The sequence below is a fragment of the Miscanthus floridulus genome, chromosome 1, assembly GCF_019320115.1.
Source record: "Miscanthus floridulus cultivar M001 chromosome 1, ASM1932011v1, whole genome shotgun sequence".
Classification (NCBI taxonomy): Eukaryota; Viridiplantae; Streptophyta; class Magnoliopsida; order Poales; family Poaceae; genus Miscanthus; species Miscanthus floridulus.
Window position 1 is genome coordinate 133,643,782 of NC_089580.1, and position 22,284 is coordinate 133,666,065.

The window sequence follows — 22,284 nt, forward strand, 5'->3', positions numbered from 1 at the left end:
TTCTTGAAGCGGCGTGATTTCCACAGCAACCTGAGTGTATTTCGTCTAGGATCTCTTTGCCCTCTTCAAATGAGACACACTTTAAGCGTACTCCTGATGATGCGGCTCTTCTATAGAGCTTGTCTCCCACTAGGACGTAATTCTTGCTTCTGCGAACAACTCTGGTAGCTTCCTCCTTTTTCGCAACTTATTCTCTTTGATGTAATCAATAAAAACCTGGGTCCATAAATTGGTGATTACCAAAATCTGGATGCCTTTAGCTGAGATTTCAGGGGTTATCTCACCGGGTTGTTTGATAGAGGGAGCTGATAATTCCTCTATGAATACACCAGGTGGGACCTTCGCCCTGTCTAATCCAAGCTTAGCGAGGACGTCTGCTGCTATATTAGAATCACGCAGGACGTGTAGAATTTCTAATCCTTGAAAATGTTTTTCGAGCTTTCGTATTTCTACATAGTAAGTGCCCATGTTTTCTTTGGTGCAATCCCAATCTTTATTGACTTGATTGATGACTACTGTTGAATCTCCGTATAGGAGTAAACGCTTGATTCCGAGGGTAATTGCCACTCGTAGCCCGTGGATGAGGGCTTTGTATTCTGCTTCATTGTTTGTAGCTTGCCATAATATCTGAAGGACGTACTTGAGTTGCTTTCCGTCTGGAGAAATGAGGAGGACGCCTGCACCGGCTCCGCCTAGCTTGAGTGATCCATCAAAGTACATCTTCCAATGATCAAGTATGGTACTCGATACAGGTTGTTGAATTTCTGTCCATTCGGCAACGAAATCAGCCAGGGCTTGAGATTTAATTGCCTTCCGTGGGGTGAAATCGATATTGAGAGCACCAAGTTCAACTGCCCACTTAGATATGCGCCCTGTTGCGTCTCTGTTGTGTAGGATGTCTCTGAGTGGGAAATCTGTTACTACGGTAATCTTGTGGCTTTAAAAATAGTGGTGAAGCTTGCGTGAAGTGATCAGGAGGGCGTAGAGTAGTTTTTGCACATGCGGGTACCAGATTTTTGATTCTGATAGTACTTCGCTGATGTAGTATACGGGGCATTGTACTTTATATACACGCCCTTCTTCTTCTCTTTCTACGACAATTACAGTGTTGATCACAGTAGAAGTTGCCGCAATGTATAGCATCATGTCTTCGTATTTCTTCGGAGGTGTGAGAACGGGTGAGGATGTGAGATATGCCTTGAGCTTCTTGAAAGCTTCATTGGCTTCTTCTGTCCACTCGAACTTGTCTGTCTTCTTTAGTAATTTAAAGAAAGGTAACCCTTTTTCGCCTAGTCTTGATATGAAACGATTGAGTGCCGCCATGCAGCCTGTTAGTTTCTGCACATCTTTGACACTTCGAGGAGGGCCCATCTCCGTTATGGCTCGAATCTGCTTGGCGCTTGCTTCGATTCCACGATGACTAACCAGGAATCCAAGTAGTTGTCCTAAAGAAACTCTGAATACACATTTGTTTGGATTCAATTTGCACCTCCATCTTTTCAGGTTTTCGAAGGTTTGCTTTAGGTCTTCAATTAGTGTATCCAGGTTTTTTGTCTTTACCACTATGTCATCCACGTATGCTTCTATGTTTTTGCCGATCTGATCACCGAGGCATGTTTGGATAGCTCTTTGGTAAGTTGCACCAGCATTTTTGAGTCCAAATGACATGGTTTTGTAGCAGTAGGCACCGAATGGAGTGATGAAAGATGTCTTGCTCTGGTCTTTTTCCTTTAATGCAATCTGGTGATATCCTGAATAGCAATCAAGGAAGGATAATAGGGCTGATCCTGCTGTTGAATCAACTATCTGATCAATGCGTGGTAGCCCGAACAGATCTTTCGGACAATGTTTGTTGAGATCTATGTAGTCAACACACATGCGCCACTCGTCCGTATTCTTTTTCTGTACCAGAACTAGGTTTGCTAGCCAATCTGGATGGAGGATTTCTCTGATGAATCCGGCTGCCATTAGTTTTGTAATTTCCTTTTTAATTGCCGCCTTCTTATCTGGTGAGAATCATCGTAGTCGTTGTTTCACAGGCTTGGAGCCTTCATTGATATCAATTATGTGCTCAGCCAACTCTCTTGGGACCCCTAGCATGTCGGCTGGCTTCCAAGCAAAGATATCTTTGTTGTCCCGAAGAAAGTTGGTGAGCGCAAGTTCCTATTTTGCCGATAGGTGGGCGCTGATGGTTGTCGTTTTTGAGGGATCACCGGTTCCCAGGTCGATTTGCTTGACGTCGGCTTCTTTTGGTGGTGCTAGGATGCTGGGTCTTTTAGCCGGTATCTCTAGCTCTTCTGGGCTCATTTCTGCTGCAACAATGGTTATTTCTTTTCTTCTATCGTTGGCCTGTGCTTTTGTTGCAATTTGGATTGCCTGAACATCATAGTCAAATGCGCGCTTCAAATCACTCCGAAGAGAGAGGACACCGTTAGGCCCTGGCATCTTAAGAAATAGGTACGGATAATGCGGTATTGCCATGAATTTTGCTAGTGCTGGGCGCCCGAGGATTGCGTGATATGATGAATCGAAGTCTGCGACTTCAAACTTGATGAATTCTGAGGGAGTCCCAAAAGTAACCGGTAGTGTGATTTGTCCAAGTGGCATTGCTACCTTGCTGGGTACTATGCCATAAAAAGGTGTGCTTGTTGGTGTGATCATCCTAGCGAGTTGTAGTCCCATCTTCCTTAGAGTTTCTAAAAAAATGATGTTGAGTCTAGCTCCTCCGTCGATTAGTACTTTCGTAACAGTCATTCCAACAATGGTTGGATCTAGAACCAGTGGGTAATGGCCCGCATTTCCTACGCTGGTCCATTGGTCTTCTCTTGAAAATTGGATTAGATACTCTGACCAATTGAGATATCTTGGTGTAGCAGGTTCTGCTACCATGATGGTTCGTAACGCTAGCTTTTCTTGATGTTTGCTTCTGGAATCTGGAACCCCGGCAAAGATTACTGCCACTGTCCCCCTAGATTTTTGGAATCCCTTGTCTTCGTGGTTGTCATCTTCTTTTTTCTGATTGCCTTCTTTGGTATTCTCCTTACTATCTTTCCTTGTGTATCGATCTTTGAAGGTGTAGCAATTTCCGATGGTGTGATTTCCTTTGGGGTGCAAGGGGCAACGTATGTTCTCAATGTCGTCATATCTTCTGGGCTTGGAAAATTTCCTTGATTTGTCGGTCACTGCTACGGTGTTGTCTGGACCACTCTTTCTTTCCTGATGTCTGTTGTTTCGAGGATTTTGCCTATCCGGGTTGTCTCTGTTATTTCTATCCGGGAATCTTTCTTGTGTCTTTTCCTCTGCGGTAATCATCTTTTCCACTGTTTGTCTAAATTCTTCATTGTTTCTTGGATTTTCTTTGCAGAAGTCTTGAAATTGCCACCTAGCCATGATTTCATGAGAGAAAGCTTCGATTACTTCTCGTTGTGTGATGTCATGTACTTGAGCTCGTAGTTCATCAAATCATCGATAGTAATTTCTGAGACTTTCACCTCCTTTCTGCTTGAGTCCTTTTAACTCTGCGTGGGTGATTGGGTGTGTAATAATACCCATGAAATTTTCACAGAAAGCTCTTTGCAAGTCCTTCTAATTTTTGATTGATCCTGGATTCAATTTGTCAAACCATTGAAGTGGCATGGTTTCTAGGGCCATGGGAAAGAACAAGGTCTTGATGTCATCGTCTCTTCTGGCCAATTCAATCGATTGCGAGTAAATCCTGAGCCACTGCCTTGGTTCGGTCTTGCCATCATACTTGGGGTGGTTGGACGGCTTGAACTTGTGAGGCAGTCGTATTGAAGCAAGTCTGTTTGCAAAACAAGAGAATCTATCATGCGTTCTGGCTTTTGTGTATTCTGATTCCGCGCCCCCTTCTTGCCAACTGTTGTCTTGGTGAGAGTAGTTCTGCGTGGCTGTCCGAGTAGGTGCTTTGCTTCTAGCCTTTCTTGGTTGTTCGACCCGGTCGTTTTGACTATGGTTTCTTGTACTTTCTCTATTGTGACTTCCACTTGGTCCAAGTCTCTCGAAGGCGGACTTCCTTTGATTTTGATCTTCCTGTTCATGAGATGTTGCCCTTTCATCGTGTGTCCAAAGGACTGTTGATCAGAGGAAGTCCCAGAGCTGTTCTTGTTTTTCATTGGGATATGAAGTCGCCCTGAGTTCTTCTAGTGCTTCTCGGATTTTATCGTAGGGTGTATTCGCTGCTCGCCCTTCTTCGACCTCTCGCTCTGATCTTCTCCTATTGTACTCGGCTAGGTCTGACTCATATTTGATCCAAGTTTCCTTTCGTTGCTTAGCACGACGTTGACGTCCTTGCTTCAATTTGTTCTTTCTCTCTCTGGCCTGCCTTTGACTCTCAGTTTCACCATCGTGCCCCTGGATAAATGGTGTTATGTTGGATTCGGATTCATCTAAAGACCTGATGTTGGGTGCTTCTGGGGGGACCAAAGGTGATCGAGGACGGCGAATCATGAATACTTCTCTAGCGTGAGTTGTTTTGTCATCGTCGTTGATTTCCATACTGCCAGAGCTGTTGATAACTTCAGTAGAGGTTTTAAGGTCACAGATTGAGTCTCCTTCTTGGTAGGGTAGAGTTGTTGTCATCGTATCATCGACTAGTTGGGTGCCGTCATCTTCAGGAACGGAACCTGGCCAATGGACGATACAGCCTTGAGATGTTATAGTTAAGACGAGACCTTCCTGGGCTCCTTTCAGCGGCATTCTAAGCACGGGATAGGTGGATCCTTCGGGCCATGTCTGATAAGATGTTGCCATGTTGTGGAGTCCAAATGGAAGAGGACCCGACTTCTTTGAAGTACTTTGAGTGTACTCCGAGTAGTATTCTTGATAGGTTGACGTCGTGTTCCGAAGCTTTGTCGGAAAAGAACTCAGTTTTCCAAAAGAACTCGGATAAGACTTCGTCTTGGAAGCGGAACCTGAGTTTGAATCGGATGCGTGAAGTCATGAAATCCGAGTTGGATTGGACATCACGAGCTGCGCGAATCTTCTGGCAAGCTGATCTGTCGTTGTCGCCGAAATGGAAAAGTCCTGATGATGATCTGAATCTTCGAGGAGACGGCCTTGGAGCTTGCCATCGTCGCCTGCCTCGCAGATCCACGAACCAAAGATGAAGGTTGATCCCTTTGAGAAGATCATGTTGTCTAGGTCCATCGAGCTCTCGGATGCAAAGTCACCGAAAGCCCCTACTTGGCGCGCCAGCTGTCGATGTTTTACCACCGATAGCCTGCCACGGGGGTACCCAGGGCAGTTTGTTCGGGCTTCAGCGTATGCAGAACTCAACGGTTAACGCAAGAGACAGTCGATTTATCCTGGTTCGGGCCCTCGACCGTGATCGAGTAATAGCCCTACGTCCAGTCGGCGTTAGCCTTTGCGTTGGATTGATTGTAAAGTGTTGTGTTGTACAATTGTTCTCTGAACTCCCGATCCAAGGAGCCTTGCCCTCCTTTATATAGTCAGGAGGCCAAAGTCCTAGTCGGTTTACAATGAGAGTTCCTAGTAAGATTATAGAATACTACTACTACAAAGATTACAGGGGAAGAATCCTAGTTAGACTAGTTCTTTTCCCTTCCTTGCGGGGTATCCCGTGGGTCCCGCACCATCAATACCTATGAAACATCTGAAACACTTTTGAAACATAGACTTGCAACGAGCGTTTTTCACCCTTCTTCCGTACGATGCAGCGCAGAACGGAGGAACGACCGGTTACGGCTAACCGATGGTCGAGGATGGTGGTGTGGCCTGGCAGTGGCCAGCTGCGCCTGTGTCTGGCCTAGGCCCGGCCAGTGATGGCCTTGTTGGAGTTGCAGACAGTGAGATGGGAGTGCCGGCGAGGGCCCAGCATGCTCGTAGCGGTGACGGCGACGGCGAGGCGTTCAGGTGGGAAGCCAAACAGGAGAGGTGGTGCTGGAGGAAGGATGCGGTGACAGTGAGCGGGTTTGGAGGCGGCGACGCGACGGCGGGGAAGGGGGTCGGGTTGGACATGAGTGCAGTGGCGAGGGGGAGGGAGAAGGCACGTGGAGATGGAGTCGGGGCGGTGGCATCACGTGGGTTGCGGCGGTGAGAGGCGCTTAGGTGGTGGCGTGGCGTGCGAGAAGGAATTTTTTTAGAGAGAGCGCGTCCCTCATCCTACGAGGATCGTACATGGTTTCGAATTGAAAATAGAAAAATATTTTTATTGCTCAGCACATATGTCACATGCTTGCTCAACTCAGCAATGGCACACTCATTTTGTCTTTAAAGATGTTGTTATAGCTCCGTGCAGCATACCACGCACACCGTGCTCGGTCTGGGCGTTCGGTTAACCGAAACTGATCGGTTCGGTTCTTCGGTTCTTCAGCTAATTCGGTTACTTGAGAAGAAGGGACCGATCGGTTACTTTGAAAATGCGGAACCGAGGAATTTCGATTTCGGTTAATTCGGTTTGGTTTCGGTTCTAACCGATGGAACCGAATTTTTCAGGAACCAGGAAAAACACATTCAATTGTAAATTTCGACAGCATTTTGCCTGATTTTCATGCAGTCAAAAGGGACAATTTAAACAACAATGCAGCATAAAACAACAGTACAACACATATATGTTATTGTTCTCTCAAATATTCAAGCATAGAGCAGTATTCAAGCCTGTAGTAAAAGAAATAAGAGGTTCAACAGCTTAGTTCGGTGAATGCTGGAACCAAATTGACCAAATTAACCGTAATAACCGAACCTGTGATCGAAGATTTCGGTTTCGATTCTGCCACCGCGACACGAGACACCCTAAGGGCGCTCCCGCTCCCTCGTGCGTTGCGTGTCATTTGACACGCCTCCCATCTGGCTCTCGTCTCTTTTGACAATGAAACCGCGCACTTAACTAATCGAGGCGGGACTAGTACAGCGGCCATCCTGGTCTATTGTTTCTTGATGCCGGGAGTGTACTTTCTATGCCCACCCAAGAGATGCAACGCTTTGGGCCGCCGTAGGTAGCCCAGCCCGTCAAGCGTTGCTGAAGGAAAAACAACATATTCCACGCTATATACGAGCATCCGTGAGCCTGATGGATCTGTACAATTGTGATTCACTATAAACTCAAGATCTCCTTTGCGCATGCAGAGGAAATACTAGACAGTACAGGGCAACATGATTCTTTCTAGAAAACTCAATGTTTGGAGCATGCAATTTAAAACCCGACGCTGTACATGTTCTTCGGTATGAAATTGTATGTACCCATCAATACCGGGCAATACACCTCACCAATGCATCAATAATTCAATACCGTCATATACACAGCACTCATCATCTGGTAACAGTTCGATTATACAAAACTCCAGTCTTCTGGGTAAGTTCTATCCATATTGCTCGTTCAAGATATTCTGTTTCCTCTCCTGCGCAGCGTGCAGAAAGATACAATTTTGAGAGTTAATAATCTGATTTTGCCGTCATAAAATATGATAGAAGAAGCATATGCTCACATTCTCACACTACGACGCAAGCGGATAATCAAAGATGTTACATAATTTCCAATAAAGATTTTGGACTCTAAGAATTTCCAATCCTTGTCCAACTACTATGGTCCAGCTAAAAGACCCAAAGGAAAGGAAAAACAATGGACAACATCCATATTTAGCATTTGCTCGGTTAGGTCAACCAAAATGCAAGGGGTGTCTTTAAAGTCCAGCTTACCTGAGCCAGATGACGCTCTTTATTTAATTTCATAGCTCTTCCTTTCTCTCCTTCAGATCTAAACATTTTCTGAACGCAGACAGATTCTTTAGAGAATTATAGTTATGACCACGTCTTGATGCCTATATATCTTACTGGTGATTGTTTTTTCAATAAATTTAGAAATAATACTATATAATATGCCCAATACTGGTGATTAGTGTTCATGGAAGCACAACTTATTCAAAAAATCAGGAAAAGACAATATCAAATCCAACAACGCTTCGTCTTGATAATACTTCAATATTATGTTTCAGCAGTAATTACCAAACATACTATTCTACGCTAGGGTGCAGCTAGAGCCGCAAGATTACCAAACAGAAAACTGAAAGTCAATTATAATGTCATAAGTAATCGTTATTGATGATCATTGCTGAAGATTATTTCTGAAGTGACAGTAATCCTGGTCTTTTGGTTCAATAATCCTCAAGGTGTGGAAATAACACTACCATGACAAACTAACCTGTTTCCAAAAAACAAAAAAACTAACCTCTGAATAATATAAGAAAATTATATGCAGAAGGCAAGGCCATCCAAGATGTGAAAAGCTTACCTTTTTAGTGGTTGACATGTTTTCAGTACGATCAATTTTGATGTCAAAGATATCATGCAGCAAATCATTGTCCTGCACAGACAAAGAGAACTTTAACTCTATTATACCAAAATCCAAAATTTCATTTCACAGATAAATCAATGCGTGCATGGTTCTGCTTATAGTAACCTGTGAATGCTTCAAGAATCCTCGCCCAAGAAACCACCTCATATAGTTCAACTAAGCAATGGGCAAATCTCAGAAAATTTACAAACTTGGAGCACAACAGTTTATGAAATCAAAGCAAGAAACCGGCACCTGTATTAATTCTCGCCATGATGTAACTGATGTAACTCTTAAAATGCCATTCTTGCCTGAAATCCTAAGTGATTCTTCAGGGCACTCACCATTCTGGAGAAAGAGAACTCAGATCTGATCTATTCTGAGAGAAAAAAATTCAAGAAAAGAAAATGAAATAAACCTAGACCTTAATAAAATCTGAGATTCGTTGGAACAAGTCTCTCTGATCATTAAGATTTTTCTTGTCAGCACCTCTGCCCCCTGCCTCCATAGAGAGACTATAGACTAGACCAGATATTTTGGCCTTCAATGCTTGCATATTCAAGAAAAGTTGATGCTTAGAACCACTGGTCTCTCTAGTGTCACTGTCAACATCAGCTTCATCACTAGATGAAACATCAAGCAGTTTTAGCTCAAAACACAGAGCTAATGCTTCACCAGCAGCAATCCGCACAGCACGATCCTCTGCTTCTAGAAGGCTACAGAGAAATGTAATTGGCCTACATGCAGAAGGACATATAGTTTCATGAGCAATTTGACATATAACAGAGAACAGTGATTGAGAAAGCTTTCACTAACTCTTTCCAAGAATCAGTATTTCTTCTAGATGAACCAACAGTTGTTAAAAGAAATGCCCATGCAGATACGGCAGCTGCTAACAAAGGAGGCTTCGGTTTTCTGACAATGCCAACCTGTAAACACACCCAAAACAATCAAGTTTAGAATAAACTGGATGCCATACTTTCTGTTTATTGCTATACAACCAAAAAAATGGAGGTCAGTCGGCCTTACATTTGATCCTGATTTTGGATGGATCACATCCCAGATGGCTTTCAGAGATAGCTGGGTTTCACCAAGATCAGTTGCACCAACAAATGTGACAACTGCTAAGCAATCAAGTGCCTACAATCATTCGGTTTAACTTAATTAGATGATAAATTTGCTAGAAGCCTAGAACCACACACAAAAACAGTGAAAATTGCAACATACAGAGATCATCTTTGGTGCATCAGGCCAAGTTTGGAGAACTCTCAAAAGCTGTGGATGTGACTCATCCATTATTTCGTGCGAACTACTTCCAGCACCTAGTGTAATTGCCAGTAAGCCTTGCAGGTACAAAATGAAGGGAAAAGGAACAATATGAGCATATCACATATTCTGCTGCAGCGAAAATGACTATGTGTGGAGAAGAATACTAACCAATGCAGCGACAAGCCAGACACACCTCCTTTGTAGATCCCTTTTTAATTGAATTGGTGAACTGGCTCAATAGTGTGACATATCTTTAAAGAGGAAAAGAACCCATCAGTTAAAGTTAACACAAAGAAGGATCCAATTTCTCAAGCAAACTATGTTCCTCTCCACTCATGCAGCATATGTATGCTCACTATTTTTTTAAACCAGAGCATAACTGCATTGATGAGGTTACAACTTACACACCCATGGGTGCACAGGACATAATATATCCCATCTTTTCACTGGTCTAGTTATATACAATACTAAGAAGGCATCACTAAAGAATCATAATAACTTACTTGTTTTCCACTAAACCAAGAAGCACAAAACTTTCAAAAGCATCGGTAAGAGCACCCAGTGCTTCCTCTCTCGTGGATCCCCTGCACCAGTCATGAATGTTACAGTAAAAAAGCAGTTAGTAATGTTATTTGGTCATTCACATCACCAATTGGTAAACTCTCACAACATCAGACGAATATTACAAAAAGAAAGTCCACAAGCAAGTCTTTATGATGATAGCAACACTGAAAGGAGTACTTTTTATTATTCTCAAGAAAAAGTGCCTTGTTAAGTGAATGTAGGTTGTGGAGAATTGAAAGAAAAAGCACCAGAGAGATGAGATCACTTTCAGTATACTATAAGCAACAAATAGAACTATTGAAAGTTATCCACTCCTTCCTACTTATGATGCATTTACTCTAGGGAACATTGATGCCATGGTCAACGGATATTGGTTCATCAATCTTAAACAAATATGGCAAGGACTCGATCAAGTTCAACATCTGTGAGCATGTAAACAAACTGTAGAGATATGCGATACCAAGTGTGTTTGAAACATGAATGATTAAGAATAGCAGTATGCCTTAATAAGCTTTGGTTCTGTACTATCAACTTTCAAGGATATATCAAGATAAACAGCAGATCGCAGCCAACAAGTTGAGTAATGTGACAACTATTTGACAGGTGGAGTAAATGAGACATGAAGCTGTTCCATTTGCTACAAAGAAAAATTATAGTTGGCTATTACAAGGGAATGGAATTGTAGCATGTTTACCTGTAAAATATTCTAAGCATAACATGTAACTAAATAGAAGAGCACGCATATGCATTTCCACCATTTGTCGACCAGCATCAGGGATCAAGTTTAAAGGCAACTAAAGATGCAACTTCCACTATTCTTGAACCAGCATCAAAGATCAACTTTAATGGGCAAGAAAATACATTAACGTAAAATTTACATCAAATGTGAGATATTCCTAGATGTCTTCATATGTGGTCACATATCCTGACAATTCATAACACCTATAAAAAATAAAAGCCATTTCCGTAATTGTGAAAGCATAAAGGTAAGGTACATAGTTGCATGAGGCCTATTCGAGCATGTACAAATGTAATACTCAAATGACTCCAAACCTTGGCACACTACTGAATTTTGCGCAAGAGAAAACTTGGCACGAGAACAAAGAGACAATATACAACTAATGGTAGCAAGGTAGTAAAAGATGTTCTCTCCCCCCTAACACACATTGTTAGGAGCGTCGACTGAAAAACTAGGCAATGTATGGAGTTAGTGCCAGGAGAAAATGTATTGTAGCGGCTATCAGTTGTGTTGTCAATATATATGAAGCGGTCACTTGTGAAATAAGAGTTGTTATGCATCGTTTGATGTTTTGGCAACAACATGAATAAGTTGATAACCAAGCAAGCATGAACATTAACAGTCTGCACACCCAAACAATCAACTACTGGCCCAAACCGAAGATACACTGACTAACAGACAGGCATAGCAACACCAAGGTGCTAGATTAGGAATAGGAGTATAGGAACACCCAGGCACCCACCTCTTCTCGTAGAGCGCGTCGATGTACTTGTCAAGAACGAATTCCTGCGAGTTAACATGCTCGGTGGCCTGCGCGAGCTGAAGGTTAGACAGCGCAGTGGACATGGAGGTCACGCTATCGGCATCGCTGCCGCCGTCAAGCTGGTCATCGGCACCACCACCACCTCGACCGCCCTTGTTCCTCTTACCTAAAACAAATGACACCAAATCACTCACAAATCAGCAGCCAAACAGCAAACAATCAACCGATCAAGAAATGAACGGGGCGATGCGTACTCTTGCCCATGGAGACGCCTGGGAGATCCAGGAAGCGAAGAGGCCAAGAACCAGCCAGTGATCAGGCCGGCGCAGACGTGGCGGCGCGCGGTCAGCGGTGGATCCGACAGAGGGAGGCGTCGTCGGCGGGGGCGGCGAGGAGGAACCGGGAGGAAGAGCTGGAGCTGGAGTTGGAGGTGGAGAAACGGAGGCGCGCGCCGTCGGTGAGGTCGGATTGGCCGTGGAGACGCCGAGCCATGTGAGATTGGGCGACGGTGAGGGGCGGACGGACGGAGCAGGGGAGAGGAGACTTTTTCTGGCTTGTTTGTCTTTCTCTTTCCCCCTCGTTTTCCTTTCCTTGTCGACGAGAGGTGGTGGAGTCGTCCGTCCTGCCACAGGAAGAGACACCTGCCACTACCAGCGGTCCAGCAGCGTGCAAAACGTGGTTGACGCCGCTCGGCCTCGGCCTCGCTGGAACGGGCCTGCCAAGAAAAACTCGTTCAATTTGCTTGCAAGTCCAAATTTCAACCATATAACTTACGATTACAACATAAAAACCTTATAGTTACAGCTCCAACGTGTTCGGCTGATCCAAAACAGTGCTGATTTCGGTTGATTCAATAATGTCCTGTGAGAGAGAATAAGCTGAAACAAGCTAAAACAGGCTGAGATCTATCTATCTATCTATCTATCTCGCCTTCTTTACTGTAAAAGAGTGAAAGAACTGATGAATACTCCTGATAGACTTTTAGTTTTATCCCTGGATGTTCTTTAGAGAACTTATCGTCTGGAAATCATTCAACTATATGTGGCAGACGGATCTAGGTTAATATAGTTGCTACAACCGTACCATCTATCTATACTATAAAATAGTGAAAAAATAATAAATATTTGCCATCTAACTGAACCAATCCATTGCAAGAGATCATCCTTTGGATAAAAAAGTTAGAGATTTGAGAAATAGTGTTTAAACAAGATCAAACCTAGTATCCTTTTATGAGCACTATTCCTTTGTCATCTATTGAACCATCCAAGATTGATGAGACTTTAAGAGATCCGGATTGGGTAAATGTCATGCATGAATAACTCAATAACTTCGCTAGAAATCAAGTTTAAGAACTAGTGGAGAGACCACAAAGCCACAATATCACCGGAACTGAGGACTCCAGAATAAGCAAAATGAGGATGAAATAGTCACTATACCACAATCCTGAATTACCTTGAGTGCTAAAGATTTCTTTGAGAGCCAAAACAAAACCGCCAAGGAAAGTGTAGTTTCCTTGGTTGTGGACATAGACCTCCAAGGAAATGGATATTCTTGAGTGCTAAACCAAACCGCCAAGTAATTTCATGTTTCCTTAAGTTTGCTTGACGGTTTGTGGCCAAGGATCATTTCCTCGGTGGTTTTGGACGCTCAAGGTAATTCAGAATTGTGGTAATAGTGAGTAGTTAGAAACAAGACAAGGCTAGTATCTCAAGGATACACACTCATGTGTAATGGCAAGATTTTTTTGGTGAAACTTATGCACCCTAGGCAAGGCTTAAGGCTATAAGTATCTTGTTGACTTATGTTTGCTCTCACAACATCAAGTTATATCAAATATATGTGAAGAGTGCTTTTCTCAATGGAAAAATCAATAAGCTAGCGTATGTTGAGCAAATCCAAGGATTTGAAGAGAGCAAAAGGCCTAACCATGTGTACAAGTTGAGCAAGGCTCACTATGGATTGAAACAAGCACATGAGCATGGTATGAGAGGATAAGGGATTTTTTACTCTCAAAGAGTTTGAAGATGGGAAAGTTTGACACTACCCTCTTCACTAAGAGAATTAGAAAAGATTTGTTTGTGTGCCAAATCTATGTGGATGATATTATTTTTGGATCACAAATTAAGAATTTTGTGAAGAGTTTGGTGAGATGATGACTAGTGAGTTTGAGATGTACATGATTAGAGAGTTGAACTTCTTCCTTGCTCTACAAATCAAACAATTGAAGAATGGCACTTCAGTTAGTCGAGGGAAGTATTTGAAGGACATGCTCAATAAGTATGGAATGAAAGATGCAAAGCCACTAAGGACACATATGACCACTAATGGGCATTTTGGATTTGGATGAAAGTGGTAGTTCGGTTGATCAAAAGCAATATAGGTCTATGATTGGAAGCCTACTCTACTTGACCACATCAAGATCGGACATCATGTTTAGTGATGTGTGTGTGCAAGGTTCCAAGCTTCACCTAAAGAGTGCCACTTGAGTGCCGTCAAAAGAATCTTGAGATATTTGAAGCATACTCTCAATGTTGGTTTGTGGTATCTTAGAGATGCACAATTTGAGCTTGTTATATTCGGATTCAGATTATGCAGAGTGCAAGGTTGATAGCAAGAGCATCTCGGACACATCAATTTCTAGGGATGTCACTTGTGCCGTGATCCTCAAAGAAACAAAATTTGGTCGTCAACGACCGAGGCAAAAATACATCTTCGTAGGTAGTTGTTGTGCATAATTATTTTGGATAAAGGCTACTCTATTAGACTTTGGAGTCAAATTTGAAGAAGTGTCTCTTCTATGTGACAATGAGAGTGCGGTGAAGACTGCCACCAATCCGATTCAATACTCAAGAACAAATCACATTGATATTTGCCACCATTTCATTAGAGATCACCTCAACAAAGGGGATATCAAGATTGATGGTATTGGCACCAATGAACAACTATTGGACATATTCACCAAGGCACTTGACGAGACAAGATTTTTGTAAGCTTAGAAATTATTTGTACATTGTTAATTACTCAAACATGTCAAGAAGAGCAACCCATATAAGACTAACCTCTCCGACTAACCTCTCCTCCGACCAAAGCAAAAGTAAAATTGTTTGTGCAATGGCATATATACCTACCTTACTAGCATGTGATTAGTGCATACAGAACATATCTTGTGACCTTACCGACATGCATTGGAAATTAAATGTTTTAAGTTCATATTGTACCACTACTCTATGTCTCTATGATCTAGTGGTAGCATATGACTTTCACGAGAGAAGGTGGGAGAATGGCGGACTAAAACCCTACCATTGCTTATATATATGAGGTCGGCGTTGGGACAGCTAGGATTGTAATTACACCTCTAAAACTAGATTGTATTTTTAAAGACAGATCGTCTCTATAAACTGATAATTAATAAATTAGGTTGCCTTCTAAAATCAATTTTGTAGCAGTACGTGGCCCTCACTCAAAATTCTAAAGCAAATTAATGAGGGAATGATGAGCCGTCAATCAACGAGGCACTCCTAGCCACAATTATCTAGTTGCTCTTCAAAAGTTTACCATGCTTAATAGACATCAAAACATTTAGTTGTTCTTGAGGCGTGCCCCCGTCTCAACTTTTGCCCATGGTCGATATGCCCCTGAAGCTCCCCGTTAAAAATAACCGCGTTTTGTGTGGATCCTTGCTCGAACCATGACATACTACGTGCAGGTAGCTGCGGTTTTGGATTTTTCCGACAGCTAGCACTCCGCTCTGATGTTACCCTGCTGCGTCGGCGTCGCTGTGCGTGTATACCACCGAGTCAAGAGATCTTAACAAGCCAGCTTGCGTACGTACGGGTCTTTATCACGCAGCCAGTTTTGCTGCGATCGACAACTTGGACAACGACGACGACAAACAACACGTACCTGAGCTTGATATATCCAGCTATAAGCAGAAGCAATAATAATCATGTTGTACAACGAAAAAAAATGAGCGTTAATAATGAACATAGTGCACTAGCTCATTAGGTAACCATTGGGGTATTGTAGCCAAATAATCGATCTCCTAAGAGGACCTAATAATTAATATAATCATGAAGCAGATGTGCAGCTATATACCTGTTCGCTTGCTCGTAAACGATCGTAAATTTCTAGTCGGGAACAGTGTTTTTCTCTCACACCAAACCAGCCAACAGTAAATAATCCATGATACGATACGGCCTCCCGAACAGGCTGATAGCTTCTCGCCGAAGCGAGACTTTGCATTGAATTTCAACTAACAACGAACAGCTAGCACGACACGCACCGCATGTAGCACACTCATCTTCCTCTTGCTTGGTGGCTGGATGGCTGTTCGTGCATGTGCATTTGCTGGCTGTATTTATTGAGGCGCATGGCTTGTATGCATAGCCTACTACACGCCACTAAAACGACTCAACCCTACTAATTATGGTAGTGGCTGGTTTAATTGCTGTATTATATGTGTGTGTGTGTGTGCATGAACGATAGCAGCGCTACTGCAAATTAATCGATCGGCAATGTGTCATTCCTCCTCCATGTCCTATCTATATGCATCTTAATTAATTGTTTAGTTTGTTTCATTATCCTTCTGTTTCATGTCATCTTCAATTTCCTATGGACTATATATACAGCTACTCATCACTAGATCGTCTTTGCTTGATTGCAACGCAAGAGCATGGCCGGCGTTTTAAGGACCTGTTAGTTGCCAACATGGTAGCTCCTCGCATTGTAGCTCAGTGCATCAGTACCCTATATATATCAACCAGACAACCACCCTGCAAGGTTGGGTAGTAGTGCATGCAGTTGGACAATGAAGGATTCTTTTTTTTTCTTTTTAGTTGACAAGCATCATCTGATGAAGTATTGTGGAGAACCACCATTATATATATTGAGCAAAACAATACAGATGGAGATTGCGCCGCGGGGGAGAAATCAGTGGGCAGCGCGCGGTGGCGATAGTCTAAGGTAGGTTTTAGAACAGCAAAGCAGCACAGAAGCCATGGTTTTTTGGACTGGCATTTCATCTAACACCATGTGGGCGTCCCTTGAGGAGTTGCTATTCTGAGCTTTCTTCGGTGCCGTGCTGCCCCACGCCACTGGTCGGAGCCACGACGGTGCTGGGAGAAACAGACAGGGGTGCGTCCCTGCGACCGCGGTGGTGCGGAAGGTGCGAGGTGACGCGGGCGGCAGACCACGTGGAGGTCGCGGTTCGACCGGCGAGGTGGCCGTGCACCGTAGTGTGGTGGAGAGCACGTTGCAGGTAAGCAGACAGAGCTCTCTTTCTCTCCCTGACGCTCTCCCGCCGTGTCACGGCGGCATCTCCGGCGGCATCCCATCGTGAGCGCGGCGTCCCCGGCGTGGCGGTCTCAGCCACCTTGGCACGTGTGGGGGCCGCAGGCGTGGCGGCCTCGGCTACCTCGCAGCGGGTGAGGGGCGCTGGGATGGCGGGGGTGGACGGCGCCCGCACCCCGCCCGCGCCAAGAGGAGGAGGGAGGTGCGGAGGCGGCGGACGACAGCCGGAGGACTGGAGGAGAGGAACGCGCGGCGGAGAGGCCGAGTCGTCCATGAGCCGGTTCGCGAGGATTCACGGCCGCCCGGGTTTAACGCTTAACGGGTCAGAGACCCACTATAACCCCGATCCGACGGTCCATATTGCGACTTGGCCAGATCTGACGGCTAGCGGGTTTGCGGGTGACGTGTCCCTATCCGTTAGCCCGCTTTTGGTGCAGGATTCGTTTACGGAGAATGTGTTTTGTCGACCAGAAGGGGTGGTGCCATCTGGTGTCATACTGTCATGCATTATTAAGGAGGCTAAATGCCGATATTCGTTGTTGCCTATATCTATCTATAAAAAGAAGCTCTGGCCTCTTCCACTGCTCTGCAGTCTACTCCGATCCCAATTCCCAAACCAGAGTTATTGGAGGACGGTGCATACCATGACACCCCTCGACTGCGACATGGCTCCTGCAGCTTCTCCCAAGAAGCACCTCTCGCGGTCGCGGCCTCTCCCTCGTCACTGCTGCTTGATGACCTTGACCCTTGCACTGGCGACGACCGCCGCGGTGGCCAGCGCGCAGCTGTCGTCGGAGGACTACTACGACGCCTCCTGCCCCGCCGCCCTCCTCACCATCAGGACCGCCGTTTGGACGGCCGTGCTGCTGGACCACCGCATGGGGGCCTCCCTTCTCCGCCTCCACTTCCACGACTGCTTCGTGCAGGTAAATCATCATCTCCATCTATCACCGGATCGTCGTCGTCTGTCCTGCCTAGCTATAGCTAGATGAATTCATAGTAAGTGTAGATTACTAGTAGCTAGCAGAGTGACACGGCGAGCTTCACCGCGATAGAAGTGTGTGGATCTACTACGGCTTTGTTTATATATGCACGTACGTACGGCCGGCAGGGTTGCGACGCGTCGGTGCTGCTAGACGACACGGCGAGCTTCACCGGCGAGAAGGGAGCGGGGCCGAACGCGGGGTCGCTTCGCGGCTTCGACGTGATCGACAACATCAAGACGCTGCTGGAGCTGCTGTGCCCGCAGACCGTCTCCTGCGCCGACATCCTCGCCGTCGCCGCCCGCGACTCCGTTGCACAAGTAAGCCGCCAAGCCACACCACCCGCTACCATCGATCAATCAACTGTAAATGAAGGCACACACCTCTGTAATTTCGCCTAAACTGTTTTACATTCCACTGAGTTGCTTTAGATAAATTCTTTTTCACTTGCACATAATTGAGTCGGAAAATATGGTCGAGCATGAATCTGTCAGCTAGCAGCCTATATATAACAGATGAACTGAACAGACACACAGATGATGCTCAGCTCTCCGATCGATCCACTTTCCCACACGTCGAAAGTAGAAATGAAATGCACGATTAGTTTATATCGATATCGATCATAGCTGAGGTCGATCGAACAGCTTAAAAGTGATTCTCTGAACGTGCTGGTGCAGCTGGGAGGACCATCGTGGTCGGTTCCCTTGGGCAGGAGGGACGCCACCACGGCGAGCGCGTCCCTGGCCAACAGTGACCTGCCCGGACCCACCAGCAACCTCAACGGCCTCCTCAACGCTTTCTCCAACAAGGGTTTGAGCAGCACCGACATGGTTGCCCTCTCAGGTACTACACATGCATGCACGAGGTAGCTAGAATGCATCATTTTTGACACATGTTACATGACTGCGAAGATTGAAATCTGGCCGATCTCCTTTTTCCTGCTTCACATGCAATGCATGCATAGATTAGCAGCAGGCAGGCAGGCTAAGATGGCGGATGGCACGTCCCATCATAGATCTTTGCTTCACCACACTGCATTCGGCGGTGCAGCAGATCATCCACAGCTAGCTAGCTCGAGCACATGGTATGTCCTAGTAAAAAATAAACTAAATTGCATGCACAGGCAATTGATATCGACGCGGCAGCAAACTAGATCGATCTTGCACTCGTTCCAGGCCAGGCAGTGCGACCAAATGACTATATATACTTATATATATGCATATAACCAGATCATCTATAGTCTTGCACTCGTATAGATACTGGAGCCCGGAATATAGTCATTCCTTAATCTAAGAACAGCTCTCAAGATCTCAAGTACGTACCGGTACGTACGTGCACACGTACGCATGGATGCCAGTATTTTGTTGCGTTCTGTTTTCCTTTACTCGGTAGCAACTGTCTGCTTCATCTCGACTTCATATGATTGTGCAGCGCACATCATCTATATGCATATTTAATATACATACATCGTACCAGCAAGGAAAACGCTAGCTACATGCATGACGATGCATCATTGTTCGTTTGCATGCGCGGATCAATTCAACATGGTGATGCATGGACGACGTACACTACCGCAGAGTAGGAAATTCATGATGGCCCAAAAACCGTCAGGAAAAGGCAAAAAACCGTCAGGACTGGTCGTCAGGAATCGACCGACAGGAACGACTCGGCAGGAAAGATGACTGTTTCCTGACGGCTAGCCGACATGATATATTTCCTGATGGCATTTCCTGACGGTTCTGGTTTGACCAGTCAACCCAGAAACCTGACTGTCAGGAATTCCCGACAGGAAATAGCAACCGACAGGAAATGTCTTAACCATTCCTGACATTCAACCGACAGGAAAAAATGTTCAGGCCGACAGGAAATTGAATTTGGCAGTATAAAATTGATATGCATGAGGGACATAATCTATCAGTTCTACAAATTGATTTGTCCACTCACAAGACACAGTACACATTGAAGCAACAAGTAATCCATCAAGAACATGTAATTCATCACATTCATGTGCCAAAATCCAAACACCAACATATTAGTACAAGAAATAAAGCAAGAAAGCTCTTATCAAATAATAAACTAACTGATTACTTATAGCCAGAAGAAACAAATCCTTGGTCCAGTTGATACAATTTCCACAACACTTAAATTAGCACAATATATTATGGGATCAACAGTTTGCTAGTTCTAAATCTAAACCAAAAAATAGATCTCATCAATTTTATGCAATTGTGAACATAGATCCCATCAAGAAAGGAAATAGATAGCAGATCTGAGAGGGAGAGGTTGGGAGAGAGAGATCACCTGAGTGGCGCGGGCGACGGGAAGCCCCTGGGGTCGGCGCAGTGGGTAGCAGTTGTATTAGGTCGGGGAGGCCCTTGGGGCGGCGTGCGGACATCGAGGAGCCGCTCAGGGAGGCGACGCAGGCGTCGAGGAGCCTCCCAGGGCGACGATGGCGCGGGCGTCTTGGAGCCCCTCAGCGTGGCGGGAGCCCGTTGGGGCGGGGGCGATACGGGTGATGGGGAGCTCATCGGGGCGGCGGCAGCTTGGCGTCGGGGAGGCCCCTGGGGGCGGTGGCGCGGGCGGTGGGGAGGCCCCTGGGGGCGCTGATGGTGCCAGCGCCCGAGAGCTCCTGGGGCAACGGGGAAACGCTCGAATTGGAGACGGGCGCGATAGAAGCTTGGTGGCGGCAGGTGAAGGAGATGGGGACAGGCATATGTAAGCTAGGGTTTGGTGATGTCTTATATTATTTCTCTTGTGGGACCACAATACTGTAGCGTGGGGAAAAAGGAGCGTCCTGAATTTTTTTCGCTAGGCCTTGCGCGCGAAATTTTGTTCGCCTCAGCCGTGGGGAGGACTCTTGTCGGTTGGGCCGGGCCATCGGGAGTCATGGGCCTGTTCCTGTCGGTTTCAATATTTCCTGTGGGTTTTCAGCAGCCGACAGGAATATTTTTACTCAATCTTGTCGGTTTTCAGCAACCGACAGGAGTCTGCTGAAGTTCCTAACGGTTTTAACAAAGCCGACAGGAAAAATAGAAGCTGACAGGAAAAGGCTCTAGTCTGGTAGTGGTACACGTCCTGTTGGTCTCTGTTCAAGCTAAGTCACCACCTTTCTCCTTTCTGCTCGCAACCTGGCAACAATTGGACGCGTAGGCGACTAGGCGTCACCTACCGAGTACTACGTGCATGATTATCATCGATCACGCGATCGACAGCCCAACTACCAGCTGCTTCTACCGCCATGCAACAATCATGCATGCACGCGACAGCAGAGCAAGATTTCCGTCTCCATGCATGATTGCGTTGAATGCCTCACCGCCCACGGCTCACCAAACGTTGCAGGTGCCCACACCGTCGGCCGGGCGCAGTGCAAGAACTTCCGGGCCCGGATCTACAACGACACCGACATCGACGCCACCTACGCGGCGTCGCTGCGGGCCAGCTGCCCCGCGCAGGCCGGCGGCGCCAGCGACGGCGCGCTCGAGCCGCTCGACGGCTCCACGCCGGACGCCATCGACAACGCCTACTTCGGCAACCTGCTCTCCCAGCGCGGCCTGCTCCACTCCGACCAGGCGCTCTTCGGCGGCGGCGGTGGCGCGACGGACGGCCTCGTCAGCACCTACGCGTCCAGCGCCGACCAGTGGGGGAGCGACTTCGCCGCGGCCATGGTCAAGATGGGCAACCTTAGCCCGCTCACCGGCACCGACGGCGAGATCAGGGTCAACTGCCGGAGAGTGAATTAATTAGCGCTCACAAACACATTGATTGCATTTGTGTGTATATTTTTTTTATCTTGCAAAGCGGCAGAGAATAATTGAAATGGAGTCTAAGCTCCTATGTATACATACAACTATTGTTTACTATTCAATATTATTTCGTGCATAGACGTCTGTATCTAATACTAAAGAGGCATAATTTCAGCCTAATTTTTCCGTTAGTTTTTCGTCTGGCATCTCTTCCTCTTATATAAGAAGGGGTGGAGACTTAGTCCGCACGGTACATAGCCTCGGCCCTTGGACAAAGAGAAGGAAAGAAAAAATCGGCCAAAGATCGAGATCGAATCCAAAAGATCTCTAAATTGAATACAAACATATCACGGACCAAATCAAAACTGTCTTTAGTGTCTTTAGTATGCAAATGTACACAAGCCCTACCATAAAACTGCATCACACAAACAACGTTCCTCTTGCATGAGGATCCGAAACTCATGCCACACGGACAACAGATCGACCATAAATTAAATACCGCTAGGCAATAGATCGAATCGAACTGTATAACCACTCGAAATCGAACAATGACGGAGTGCAAAGAAGGGAGGGAAGGAGAAATCCGTAACTCAAATCTTGCACAAGGATCTGAAAATCATGCCACA

General features: G+C 45.5%; 2 protein-coding genes across 5 annotated transcripts; one reads left to right on the forward strand and one right to left on the reverse strand.

Moving 5' to 3' along the window:
• Window positions 1–7,055: 7,055 nt before the first annotated feature.
• Window positions 7,056–12,244, reverse strand: LOC136494128 (uncharacterized). 4 transcript variants are annotated; one of them, XM_066490285.1, is made up of 13 exons: window positions 11,904–12,244; window positions 11,623–11,809; window positions 10,081–10,161; window positions 9,746–9,828; window positions 9,536–9,651; window positions 9,338–9,448; window positions 9,125–9,237; window positions 8,733–9,045; window positions 8,564–8,656; window positions 8,435–8,485; window positions 8,267–8,338; window positions 7,675–7,743; window positions 7,056–7,376 (listed from the first exon to the last, which is right to left on the reverse strand). In XM_066490285.1, exons 1-13 carry the CDS (start codon window positions 11,905–11,907, stop codon window positions 7,338–7,340), a joined length of 1,332 nt encoding a protein of 443 aa, XP_066346382.1. In that variant the 5' UTR covers window positions 11,908–12,244; the 3' UTR covers window positions 7,056–7,337. The 4 variants fall into 4 exon arrangements, with proteins under 4 accessions (XP_066346382.1, XP_066346374.1, XP_066346390.1 ...); XM_066490277.1 differs by having other exon boundaries at window positions 11,898–12,243; XM_066490293.1 differs by lacking the exon at window positions 7,675–7,743 and having other exon boundaries at window positions 11,898–12,244.
• Window positions 12,245–17,066: 4,822 nt separating this feature from the next.
• On the forward strand, window positions 17,067–21,823 carry LOC136541763 (peroxidase 70-like). Its single transcript, XM_066533848.1, has 4 exons — window positions 17,067–17,858; window positions 18,044–18,235; window positions 18,593–18,758; window positions 21,255–21,823. The coding sequence occupies exons 1-4, from the start codon at window positions 17,082–17,084 to the stop codon at window positions 21,653–21,655; spliced, it is 1,536 nt and encodes a 511-aa protein (XP_066389945.1). The 5' UTR covers window positions 17,067–17,081; the 3' UTR covers window positions 21,656–21,823.
• Window positions 21,824–22,284: the final 461 nt, after the last annotated feature.